Source organism: Pleurodeles waltl, chromosome 9, assembly GCF_031143425.1.
Source record: "Pleurodeles waltl isolate 20211129_DDA chromosome 9, aPleWal1.hap1.20221129, whole genome shotgun sequence".
Lineage (NCBI taxonomy): Eukaryota > Metazoa > Chordata > Amphibia > Caudata > Salamandridae > Pleurodeles > Pleurodeles waltl.
The window spans coordinates 1,098,221,480-1,098,234,445 of record NC_090448.1 but is presented as its reverse complement, the minus strand read 5'-3'; the positions used below and the strand labels follow the sequence as shown (position 1 = coordinate 1,098,234,445).

Genomic DNA, 12,966 nt, shown 5'->3' with positions numbered 1-12,966 from the left:
ATAACACCTTTCTCCAGAGGTAGGCATTGTTTCTGGGCTCAGAGTGCGGACTCTCATATCTAGTGGGTCAGAAACTAGTTTGTAGTGGCAGACAGGCCAATACCAATCATCCAGCACACTAGAGGGTTAAGGGGGCACCTCTAAGGTGCCCTCTGAGTGCTTGTCATAATAAATCCAATATTGGCATCAGTACAGAATTAAGACTAGGTGTTTGATACCCAACACCATAGATTTCAGTGAAGCATTAAGTAGCTGGGTAGCTCATAATGACCAGTGCCCAGTACATACCTTAAGGTGGCTTCCCTGTTCACGTACAATAGCTAGCAATTGAATTAGACATGATGAGGGCATATCTACTCATGCAGATATGTCCTTACATAAAATATAATGCACCCTGCCTTAGGGCTTCAAGGCCTGCTGTAGGGGTGACTTACATATACTAGTGCAGTGATTTTGGCATGGCACACAGTGAGTGTGCCATGAGGTGTTTTCAGTTATGTTTGTACCAGGACACACAGCCTTTCAGTGTCAGTCTGCATGTAATATGTATGAAGGTGGCATAATACATGCTAAAGCCCCTAGGAACCCTCTTTAATACCCATGCCCTAGGCACCAGGGGTACCATTTACTAGGGACATACAGAGCTGCTAAAGTGCTTACCAATTTGGTACTTTGGTTTTAGGGAAAAGAACAATGGCACTGGAGCCTGGTTAGCAGACTTCAGTGCACTATCAGAGTTGGAAACTAGCATCAAATAGGGGCAAAACGTGGGTGACAACCTGCAAAAAGCCTGGCTTTCTACAAACAAAATCACCTGGTTGACAGGCTTGTGAAAATGATGGTAATAACTTAAAAAATAAAAAAATAGGGATCTAGAATCTTCCTCTGCTGAGATGTCCCCCAAGAACAAATGTATTGGTGAGGTGCTCCTGAGAAGCCAGTTATCAAATTTTCTGTGACCAAACCAAAAGTAAATCGAGTCAGACAGAACAGCAATGATAGAGTGACGATCAGCTTCTGAGAACCAGGGCCGGCACAAGCCGCATGGCTTCAAACTAAACAAAAGGCAAATATATAAGCACAGTCATCTGACTGAGGCCTGAATATCCCACTGGTCTGATGATAGAGATAGACATGCACCAGAAGTTAGACTTTAATATATAGGCCCCCCCCCTGGGTTGTACTGCACATAAGATGACCAGACAGTAAGTAAATGGTGCAGAACCTAATCATTAGTAGTACAGATGAGTTGCATTTGGCATGCTGTGAGCAAAGACGCCTAACCTTTGACATGTTTTTAATTGTTTTAATAGAAAATCACCACAAAAGTCAGAGTCCTATTAGAACAGCATAATGGAACACAGATAAATGCAAACTACACAAAAATCCATAAATACATTACAGGAAACGGAGCATTAAATGGAATCTCATGATTTTACAGTTTCATGATATTGTGTTAAATTGATGACCAGTTACACATCTCTGTATTAGACAAGTAGCAGAATGGACATCAACTGGTTATTCGGTTGGGACAGCCACCAGAGCACAAAACAGCAAATCAATGCATAGCATCACCATAAAGGCAACCATTGCAACTAAGGATCATGATAAAATATAGAAAGCAGCATACTCAATCCAGATATAGAAAAGCAGAGGTCTGCTTAATTCTTGGGTCCCGACAAAGAAGTCTCTGTTGCCTTTATTTTCCAGCATGGGTCATGTCTCCTATTAAAAGAAAAACAATGTTTTAAAATAGAGTTAAAACAAGATAACATCATAGATTTGAAAACAGCAATGTGCAAAAAACAGAATTATACCCCCACATCTAGATTATGGACCATAGAGTACAGCATGGCATTTAACTTTGTTTCATCGTGGGAGCCACTCTGATTTTCCTATTCGTTTTTCAAATGCGACTCGCCTACCTACGGCTGCTGTGGGCGCATCATACCAAAAAAGTGAATTCATAAAACCAGGTCACTTCTACAACTAACTTAGTTTAATTTGAAGCATAGCGTAACTGTGGCTGAGCATTCATTGCTCTCGGCACCAGATGAAGATGTTCCCGTAAGCAGACATACAGGTTATGCTATGACACAGAGATTAGCACAGTGCTGTATTGCCATTGTTATGGCACTATAGTGCTGTTGGAGTTTAGGTACCTTGGTGCTCCATTCTGGAAGGTTTAGTCAAAGACCAAACTCTCTGTTTTCTGATCTGTCAATCACCCATAGTGTTGATAATATGCTGCTTTTTGTAATTTAGTTTTTTTTGTATGTGTTGGGGTAGTTAGTGTTGTTTAGTGGGTAGATTCAGAGGTCTTTACCAAATTTGGTATATCCCATCTTGGAGGACTGGTATGCGCACTGCCTGCCTTAACATACAAGTGGGAGGTAATTTGGAGTATGGTGTCTTGTACATTGCTAGGGTCCTCAGTATAAATGTAAACCAGGATACAGATCAGGTGTTGGGTGGATACTGGCTTAATAAGTTATGTGCTGTCCACAAGTGGTATATTACTCTATGAAGAGTGACATGCTGTTGTGAGCTCAAAGAGGTCCTACATGCTTCCTTTCAGCTGGGTCAAATGTCTGCATTGTTCTAATGGGTTTTGTTAGGGATTGTGGCGGAGTATCAATGTAGCTGGTACTGCTAGGTGGTTGGTAAGACCAAACTAGGAGGAATATCATGACTGCTGGATGTGTAAAAAAAATAAAAAATAATAATAAAAAATAAAAAAATAAAAACACTGAAATTTACCAGTCATAGTTTACAGAGCCAACTATAACTTGTGCCCCTGCATGCACTGCTTATGCTTTCATATATTACATCAGTCATGACAAAGTAAACTACATCAATTTAATGACATTTTTTAATGCTTAAATCTGGTTTAAGTAACCCATACAAGCATGTCACTTCAATAAAGATATGAAAAATATCTTAGAAATAAAACCTCACTCATTCTTGTCTATTTAACACGATACAGAACATCTGGATTGATAAATTTAAAAAAATGCTTTTTGTTGCACAAAAATCCTTTTTGCACTAGGGATCAGCCTGGCAGAAGAAGGCAGCCAGCCTTCCCTAAAAAAAAAAAAAAAAAAAAAAGAAAATTATATTATATTATATATATATATATATATATATATATTTAAAAAAAAAAAAAAAATCTTTTAAAGAAGTGCACATATGTAACGAACCACAAAGGCTTCAGGGACAAAAACAGAAGCAGGTGGAGCATAGCAGCAGGGTGTTAGGTTGAGGGAGCAACAGTGAATCCACTTACCAGCTCCTGTATTTCTTTCCTTGCATTAACTTGGATTCTAACCATGCACTGCATGACTAACAGTCTGGCTGCATATCAGGCTGTAGCACAGAGACTGCCAACCTACACATCGAACACAATGCCCTCTTGACCATAGATGAGGATGAATCCAGACTCCTGCTATTGCTCTGCCGCTCAGCCACCTGGTACAGTCATGAATAAGATTTACTAGCAATGTCGGTCGCTGATTCTCCTCCTATCTTTGCAACAGACACTAATTGGTTCACCCTGGCCTCCCTGGGTCACAAAACATTCCTATCACATGTAGAGTACCCCTACGTTCCATACTATCTCCTGTCATCTTCAAACTTTACATGGAGACCCTTGGTGCTCTAGTCATAAATAACTGCAAAAAACAAGGTGATGGAAGGAATGCTTGAACTAATCTCAGCTACTGGCAAACATTCTAGGATGCATCCCAGACCATTGTTTTTCGCTCACTGTCATTCTTTACAGAGACCCAACTTATGCAAGTCAGTCTTGGTCCTGTTCCATTAGGAACAGTCCAGCCCAAACTGCCAGGTCGGCTCCAGATGGGAACACAAATAACCACAAACAACTTGCGACCTACTTAGGTCTCATCAGTGAGCTACAGCTGGGGTCCTTTGGCACAGTGAGCACAGAACACAAGGCGAGGCACTTGGGTGTCCAGTGTCACAAAATCTAGCTGTTGGAAAGAATGCTTAAATTGGTCTCAGCTACTGGGTATCACTCATCAGGGCTACGCTCCAGGTCACCGTTTTTCACCCACTGTGCCAATCTAGAGACCATGCCTTATGCAGATCTGTTTTGGCCTTGCTGAATAGGACCAGTCCAGCCTGAACTACCAGGCCTGCTCCAGATGGGACCTAAGTAACTTCAGACCAGTTTCGATCTACTTGGGTCTCAATAGTTTGGTACAGCTCGAGTTCTATGGCACAGTGAGCTTGTTGTTGTTGCAATTTATGCACAGAGTATGGCATGCATGCCCAGATGTGGGTCCCCATAATCACCTCAGCCTCCGGCCTCAATTCATACCTCACCGATGAGACCCAAGTAGGATGAAACCAATCTTGTGGTCTTTTCTAGCAGGGGCCCTGCCTGGAAAATCAGGATGGATGTTCCCAGGAAGAGCAGGGTCTGTACTCATTTGCATAAAACAGGTCGCTGTCTAACGTGGCATAGTGGGTGAAAAAAGATGGACTTGAATGCTGCCTAAGCCATTGCCAGTAGCAGAGATAAATTCAAGCCTTTACCACCTTGATGTTGTTGCTTCTGCCGTAAGTGTGATGGGCATACCCAGACATTGACCCTGAACACACTATGCCACAGGACTCAAGCTATACCTCCATGATGAGATCTAAGTAGGTCTAAGCCGGTCTGAGGTAGCTTGCCCCTACTGGACAGCGCCCTGCTTGGCAGTTCAGAGCTGGCTACTCCCATGAGTAGCAGGGTTGTATTATTTTGCATAATCGGGCCTTTGTTTAGAGTGGCATGGTAGCTGAAAAACGATGGCTTGGCATGCATCTCCTAGCAATTGCCAGTGGCAGAGATTAATTAAAGCACTCCAATCATTCATAACCTTGTTGTTGTTGCTACTGAAGATTCACTAATATGCCAATGATACACAATTTTACATGAAAGTCTCCTCTGTTTCAGACACCCAATGCCTCAAACACTGCTTGCACATCACCCAGACCTGGATATCCAGTACCTATTTGAAGCTCAACCCAACCAAGAAAGCATATCTAATATTTGCCAAGAACATTAAACAAGACACAGTACAAACCTTGCATAGTGAAATGAACCTTGATGGTTTCGAACCCCATCTCTCACTGTATGCCAGCCACTTAGCTGCACCCTGGACACTAACCTCTTCCTCAAGGAACACATTGCCAAAACACACACACACACACACACACACACACACACACACACACACACACACACACACACACACACACACACACACACACACACACACACCCCCCCCCCCCCACCCCCCCTGCTGTTCAAGCCCTTGATCCCTCTCACATATGAACGGTGGTAGTGCCTATTCTATGGCCTCCCAGTCTCCACAATGGCACCCCTTAGGGGAATCCTACTCATCCAGGCCCTTCTGAAATAGAATGAAATACAGCTCCCCCCCCTTACACCCTGTCCACCCCCTCCAATGGAACTCTGTTGGCTCCTTTGCCAGCCCAAACCATCTTCAAAACTAGCTGCATCATTTACAAAGCCTTCACAATAAGCATTCTTGCTTATCTTGTAGACAAGCTCACCATCTCTGGTGGTTCACAGCACACTCACACAGCCAGGACTCCATCACACCTCAGACTAATAAGTGTGGGAAAGGAAAAACAAGACAGCAGGCCTTTTCCGTCTGTGCACCCAGTATCTTGATGATACCCATATCCATTAGGACCACACCAACATGGTTCCAATTTTAGTTGTATCCATCAGAAGAACGAGTTACTTACCTTCGGTAACGACTTTTCTGGTGGATACATTAGCTACCTGTGGATTCCTCACCTAATGAATTCTCCCATGGCGCCAGCATTCGACGGAAATCTTCTTCCTAGTCTCTGCACGTCGACGAGGACGTCACTCTAGCCCACGCGACGCCGTCTGACGTCATACAGGCAATAAGAGGTCCTCGACGACGTGCCGACGTCAGTACCAATCATTTTTTACGTGCATGAGAACAACCAGGCAATGCAATGAAAGAGCAAGGCAACATCCCATAACATTGTAAAATACACAACATTGCATGAATAGCTGTAAATCTTTTATATATATATATATATATAAAACTCTCTTTAAAAAAAAATATATATATATATATATATATATATCTATATATATATACACACATCAAGTATATACACAAAGATATATACATATATATATATAAATATATTATACACAACATCTATTGCACCCTCGAAGACCAAGAGGAGCGCACTCAAGGATTACTTGGTAAGACCAGAAAGGCAACGGGGAGGCGGGTGGGACTGTGAGGAATCCACAGGTAGCTAATGTATCCACCAGAAAAGTCGTTACCGAAGGTAAGTAACTCGTTCTTCTGATGGATACAACTACCTGTGGATTCCTCACCTAATGAATAGAGTCCCAAAGCAGTACCACGCCTGGCGGTGGGTGCCTAAATGGTCAAACCAAGAAATCCTGCAGCACTGACCGTGCAAAATGGCCGTCCCTTCTAACCTCAGAATCCAAACAGTAATATTTTGCAAAAGTGTGAAGGGACGACCAAGTTGCGGCCTTGCAGATGTCGACCACAGGAACACCTCTGGCCAAGGCCGAAGTGCCCGACTTAGCTCTGGTGGAATGAGCTCTAATGCCCTCAGGAGGATCCTTCTTTGCCAAAGAGTAACAGATTTTAGTGCAAAGAACAACCCACCTGGATAGTGTTCTCTTGTGGACTGCCTTTCCTCTCCTCTTGCCCACGTATCCATTAAACAGCTGATCCTCCAGCCTGAAATCCTTTGTTCTATCAATAAAGAAGCTCAACGCCCTCTTTGGGTCCAGACTTTCTTCCTCTTTGGAAGGATGAGGCGGAGGATAGAACGTGGACAACGTAATTGCCTGAGCCAAATGGAAAGGTGAAACAACCTTCGGGAGGAAAGCAGCCTTGGTCCTCAACACCACCTTATCCCCATAAAAAGTTGTATAAGGGGGCTTTGCTGATAAGGCCTGCAACTCACTCACTCTCCTTGCTGATGTTATAGCTATCAGGAAGACTGTTTTTAAAAACAAATACCTTAAGGGGCAAGAATGCATAGGTTCAAAAGGGGACCCCATAAGGAAAGTCGGGACCAAGGACAAATCCCATTGCGGCATAACGAATGGTTTTGGAGGATATTTATTTAGAAGACCTTTCAAGAATCTGATAACAATAGGGGATTTAAATAAAGATGGTTGGTCTGGAAGACATATGAAGGCTGACAAGGCCGATAAATAACCCTTAATGGTAGCCACTGCACAACCTTTCTGCGCTAGAGACAGAGCAAAAGACAAAACGTCCGATAGATGAGCATGTAAGGGATCAATCTGCCTCTCTCCACACCACGCAACAAATTTAGACCATCTATTAGCGTAGATAGATTTAGTGGAGTGTCGCCTGGCCGCTAATATAACATCCACTACCTCAGGCGGGAGAGAGAAAGAACTCAGGTTGCCCCGTTCAATCTCCAGGCATGTAGGTGCAGACTCTGGAGGTTGGGGTGTAAAACCTGCCCCTGCGACAGCGAGAGGAGGTCTGCCCTGAGAGGGAGACAGAGCGGAGGGCACATTGAGAGTTGGAGAAGGTCGGAGTACCATACCCTCCTTTGCCAATCCGGAGCTATTAGGATGACTAGAGCCCGGTCCTGGCGAATCTTCCTCAATACTCGAGGAATCAAGGGTATGGGAGGAAACGCGTAAAGCAACTGGCCGCACCAGGTTATTTGAAACGCGTCCCCCAACGCTCCCAGCATCGGATACTGGAGACTGCAGAATAACAGACAATGCGCGTTCTCTCGAGTGGCAAACAGATCTACCCGAGGAAACCCCCACCTCTGGAAGATTAAACGGACTTGATCTGGATGGAGACGCCACTCGTGGTCTGCTGAGAATTGGCGACTGAGACTGTCCGCACGCACGTTTAAGACTCCGGCCAGATGGTTTGCTATCAAGCAAATCCGATGGTCCTTTGCCCAGGACCATAGTCGAAGAGCTTCTCTGCAGAGAAGGTACGACCCCACTCCTCCCAGGCTTGTTTATGTACCACATCGTGGTAGTATTGTCCGTTAGGACCTGTACCGACTGACCACGAAGGGAAGGGAGGAAGGCCTTGAGAGCCAGACGTACAGCCCGTAACTCTAACAGATTGATGTGAAACATCTGTTCCTCTGGAGACCAAAGGCCTTTGATCTCCAGATCCCCCAGATGAGCTCCCCACCCTAGAGTGGAAGCATCCGTTATGACTGTGGCCACTGGTGGCGACTGCTCGAACGGCTTTCCCTGTGAAAGATTGTTGCTTGCAATCCACCACTTCAAATCCACAGCAGCATCTCTGGAGATCTTGACAGTACTCTCTAGATCCCCTTTGTGTTGAGACCACTGCCTTCGGAGGCACCACTGAAGAGCCCTCATGTGCCAGCGAGCATGCATGACCAACAGAATGCAGGAGGCAAACAGACCGAGCAGACGAAGGACCTTGAGGACTGGAACTACCGCTCCATTTCGAAACATTGGAACCAAATCCTGAATATCTTGAATCCGCTGAGGCGGAGGAAAGGCCCGACCCAATGTTGTATCCAGTACTGCCCCTATGAACAGGAGGCGCTGAGAGGGCTCTAGGTGAGATTTGGGCTCGTTCACCGAAAAACCCAGGTCGAACAACAACTGGGTTGTTGACTGCAGATGATGCGACACAAGCTCCGGGGACTTGGCTTTGATCAACCAGTCGTCCAAGTAAGGGAATACTGCTATCCCCTTCCTTCTGAGTTCTGCCGCAACCACCGACATCACCTTCGTGAAGACTCGAGGTGCTGAAGTAAGACCGAACGGAAGGACCACAAACTGATAGTGCTGCGATCCCAGCACAAACCGGAGATACTTCCTGTGTGGCTTGAGTATTGGGATATGAAAGTAAGCATCCTGCAAGTCGACAGACACCATCCAGTCTTCCTTGTTCAACGCCAAAAGCACCTGTGCTAGGGTCAGCATCTTGAACTTTTCCTGCTTGAGGAACCAATTCAAGATCCTCAGGTCCAGGATTGGTCTCAAACGACCATCCTTCTTGGGAATCAGGAAATACCTTGAGTAACATCCTCGACCCCTTTCCTGCTCTGGGACCAACTCCACCGCGCCCTTTGAAAGGAGGGCTTGTACCTCCTGTTCTAGCAACAGGAGGTGTTCTTCTGAACAATAAGAAGGGCGGGGCGGGATGAGGGGCGGGAACTCCCGAAAGGGAAGGGTGTAGCCTTTTCCCACAATACTGAGAACCCAAGTGTCCGTTGTAACAGTCTTCCATTTGGTGAGAAAATGCTGTAATCTTCCCCCTACAGGAGAGGAGTGAGTGGGAAACGGTGGAAGCCTAAGGCTGCTTCCCCTGCTGCACCCCGCCAGAGGATGAGGAAGAGGCAGAGTGCTGCTGAGAGGCTCCTCTGATGCGGACCCTACCTCTCCCTCTAAAAGATCTATAGGGATGGGAAGAGGCAGGTTGCCGATATCTTCCCCGAAAGGAAGAGGAGGAAGAGCCACGCCCAAATCCACGAAACCTCCTGAAAAATCTGGAAGAGGCCGTGGAAGAAGGAGCTTGGAGCCCTAACGACTTAGCCGTGGCCCTGCTCTCCTTAAAACGTTCCAAGGCCGAATCAGCCTTGGCTCCAAACAGTTTGTCCCCATCAAACGGGAGATCCAACAATGTGGACTGTACATCCGCAGAAAAGCCCGAGTTACGGAGCCAGGCCTGCCTCCTTGCCACCACAGTTGTGCCCATTGCTCTGGCCACCGAGACGGTCGTATCCAGTCCAGTCTGGATAATCTGGGTCGCAGCAGCCTGGGCATTTGAAACAACATCCAAAAGACCCTGGGGAAGCTCTGTAAATGATGAGGAAATGTCATCCATCAGAGCATGAATATACCTCCCCAGGATACAGGTTGCATTGGTGGCTTTTAACGCCAGACTGCAGGACGAAAAAATCTTCTTGGACTGCGCCTCCAGTTTCTTTGAATCTCTGTCCCCAGGCACCGTCGGGAAAGAACCAGGCGCTGACTTGGATGAACAGGAGGCCTGCACTACCAAGCTCTCTGGCGTAGGGTGCCTAGACAGAAAACCAGGGTCAGTTGGAGCCGCCCGATACCTCCTGGCCAGGGCTCTGTGAACAGCTGGGGAAGATGCCGGCCTCTTCCGCACCTCTAACACCGGATCCAGCAGAGCGTCATTAAATGGCAAAAGAGGCTCCGCCGCAGCTGAGGCCGGATGTAGCACCTCTGTTAGAAGGTTTTGTTTTGCCTCCACCACCGGCAAAGGCAGGTCCAAAAAACTAGCTGCCTTCCGTACCACTGCGTGAAAGGAAGCAGCCTCCTCAGTATATTCTCCAGGGGACGAAAGATCCCACTCAGGGGAAGTGTCCAGCCCACTGGCCGACTCCAGACCACGCAGCCCATCACCCGAGTCCTCTAGCTCTCCTTCCTCCAGGGCTCGTTGGTACTCCTGCTCCTCTAATACACGTAGAGCACGTCTCCTCGAATGAAGCCGTTGCTCAATACGCGGAGTCGACAATGCCTCCGCCGAAGTCGAAGATCGGCGCCAATCTTCAGAAGCCACCGACGCCGCGTCCGGTGCCACAGGTAACTTCGGCGCAGACGAAAGAGCAGTCGAAGCAGATGGACCCACCGGAGTCACAGGCCGAAATCCCGACGTCGACGGGATGGAAATCCCCGGGGCCAATCCCTCTGAAGCCACCGGAGCGGCCACCGGCGCCGAGCCCACGTTCCCAAAAGGGAGAAAGGGCATAAAGGGTGCCGGCCGAAGAGGCGCAGGATCACCAGCACCCCCTGGAGCCATCTGTTGGAAGATGGCATACATCGCATTCAAGAATGCGGAACTATCGGCTCCAGGGGTGGGAAAAACCGGATACTGGGGTGCCTGTCTCGGAGGCGACCCCGACGCCGGCCTCGACGTCTGCGACGCCGGAGATAACACCTGAGGCTCCAATACCTCAATCACCGACGCCTGTCCAGGTGAAGTCGGAGACGCCGGGGAGGGCAACGGCGTCGAAGGATGCGGCGTAACCGTGGGACTGATCTCCCATGTCCTTCGGCGCCGATCCGAAGACCTGGAACGAGTCTCCTTGCTTGAATGACGCCGAGATTCTCTACGGCGCCGGGAGTCTCGATGACGCCGATGTCTTGGCGAAGAAGACTTCTTGCGATGCTTCTCTTTTTTCGATTTCGCCATAAACAGCTTCGCCTCACGTTCCTTGAGGGCCTTTGGATTCATGTGCTGGCATGAATCACAAGTCGAGACGTCGGAGCTCAAACACCAAAGGCAGTCGGAATGAGGATCCGTCACTGACATCTTGCCTCCACACTCACGACAAGGCTTGAATCCAGACTTTCTCTGCGACATTATTACCACAGAGAAAGACTACGCAGCAAAAATACACTGTAACCACAAAAGTAACAGTTGCTCCCTCGAAGATAACCGTTTCGAATGCACGGAAAAAAGGGAACTGACGTCGGCACGTCGTCGAGGACCTCTTATTGCCTGTATGACGTCAGACGGCGTCGCGTGGGCTAGAGTGACGTCCTCGTCGACGTGCAGAGACTAGGAAGAAGATTTCCGTCGAATGCTGGCGCCATGGGAGAATTCATTAGGTGAGGAATCCACAGGTAGTTGTATCCATCAGAAACATACATTCAGTGTAGAGGCTCCCTTCATAAGCAGAGGCTGAACCTCGTAACAATGATACATGATCTTGCTTCATGCTCTTGTTCTTTGGTCAGATGTGTGATAATTTGCTCACAAATTATAGGCAAGATTCCCGCTTTATTTCCAGGACGCACTTGTCTGAGGTGATCCCCCATCTTAGTAGGAAACCCTTTTCATGCTTCCCCAACCGGGGTTTGTGGGGTCATGAGGCAAACATACTATGTTACTTTGAAGCACTAGCCAGATCCTCTTGGGCTTGGTACTCTTCCCTTGGTCCCATCATGAAAGGCTGTGTTTGTTTGGCCACAGGGAGACTGCTGTTGTGCACATTCTTACTGAGTATGTTACTACCTCCCCTGCACCAATAAAGGTGTTCCCCATCTAATGGTATGGTAATTACAAATATATAATTCAGCCCAGAAACCTGGGAGGCAAGCATGTCTTCTAATAACTGAACCTGTTCAAACTTACCTACTGAAAGGACATCTATTGGAGATGGTAGTACCCTTCCAAAAATACCCCTGACCTTACTTCATGTTCTTTGAGAAGATTCTAACTTACCTGGGTGTCGACATGTAGCAGCCAGGTCCACTTCATGTAATTTTCCCCCAATTCCTGAGGAGGAGCTATCCAAAATGGTAATCATACTATCAATTAGTACCACACCATCACTCAATCAAAGCTAACCTTGAGATCTCTGCAACTGCTGGTGTTTCCTAATCAATGCATCATTCTTGTAAGAAGTTTTTACAGAAATGGCTAAAAACTATTCAGACCATCGCAATATTGAAACAAGCCCAATCTCAGCCTACCAGCTAATTTCAAACCAGTTTCCAAATCTACCTTGTCTCAGGAAAACAATCCAATGGTGCATCTCCTACCAACTGTTTATGGGCTTTATTGAAAACACCTACTTAATATCAATCTGCACTTCAATCGGACTTCAGCATTTTATATGTTCAGGTTGACATTCATGATCATCTTGATAAGGGATAGACATGCTTGGTCCAACACAGTTGAGCGACACAGGCCGATAACTGTGCTAGTACATAAAATGGGTTTTGAGCTGAACTGGTTTTCTTCCTTCATCTCACTGTTCTCACTGAGGATTAGAAAGCACATACTCAATCTGTGTGTCCACACATCAACAGGATAAGTAAATCTTTTTTTTATTTTATCCACAAGTACTTATGAAAGATTAAACACCACCTGTCCCAAA

The 12,966-nt window shown here is 46.6% G+C and overlaps 1 protein-coding gene across 1 annotated transcript in view; it reads right to left on the bottom strand.

The window, feature by feature from the left end:
* Nucleotides 1–1,292: 1,292 nt before the first annotated feature.
* The window catches only part of OIP5 (Opa interacting protein 5), a 52,859-nt gene continuing 41,185 nt past the window's right edge, over nt 1,293–12,966 (bottom strand). Inside the window, exon 6 of the mRNA XM_069208797.1 lies at nt 1,293–1,725. Coding sequence (XP_069064898.1) covers nt 1,700–1,725 — 26 coding nt within the window. The 3' untranslated portion in view covers nt 1,293–1,699. The remainder of the gene's footprint in view (nt 1,726–12,966) is intronic.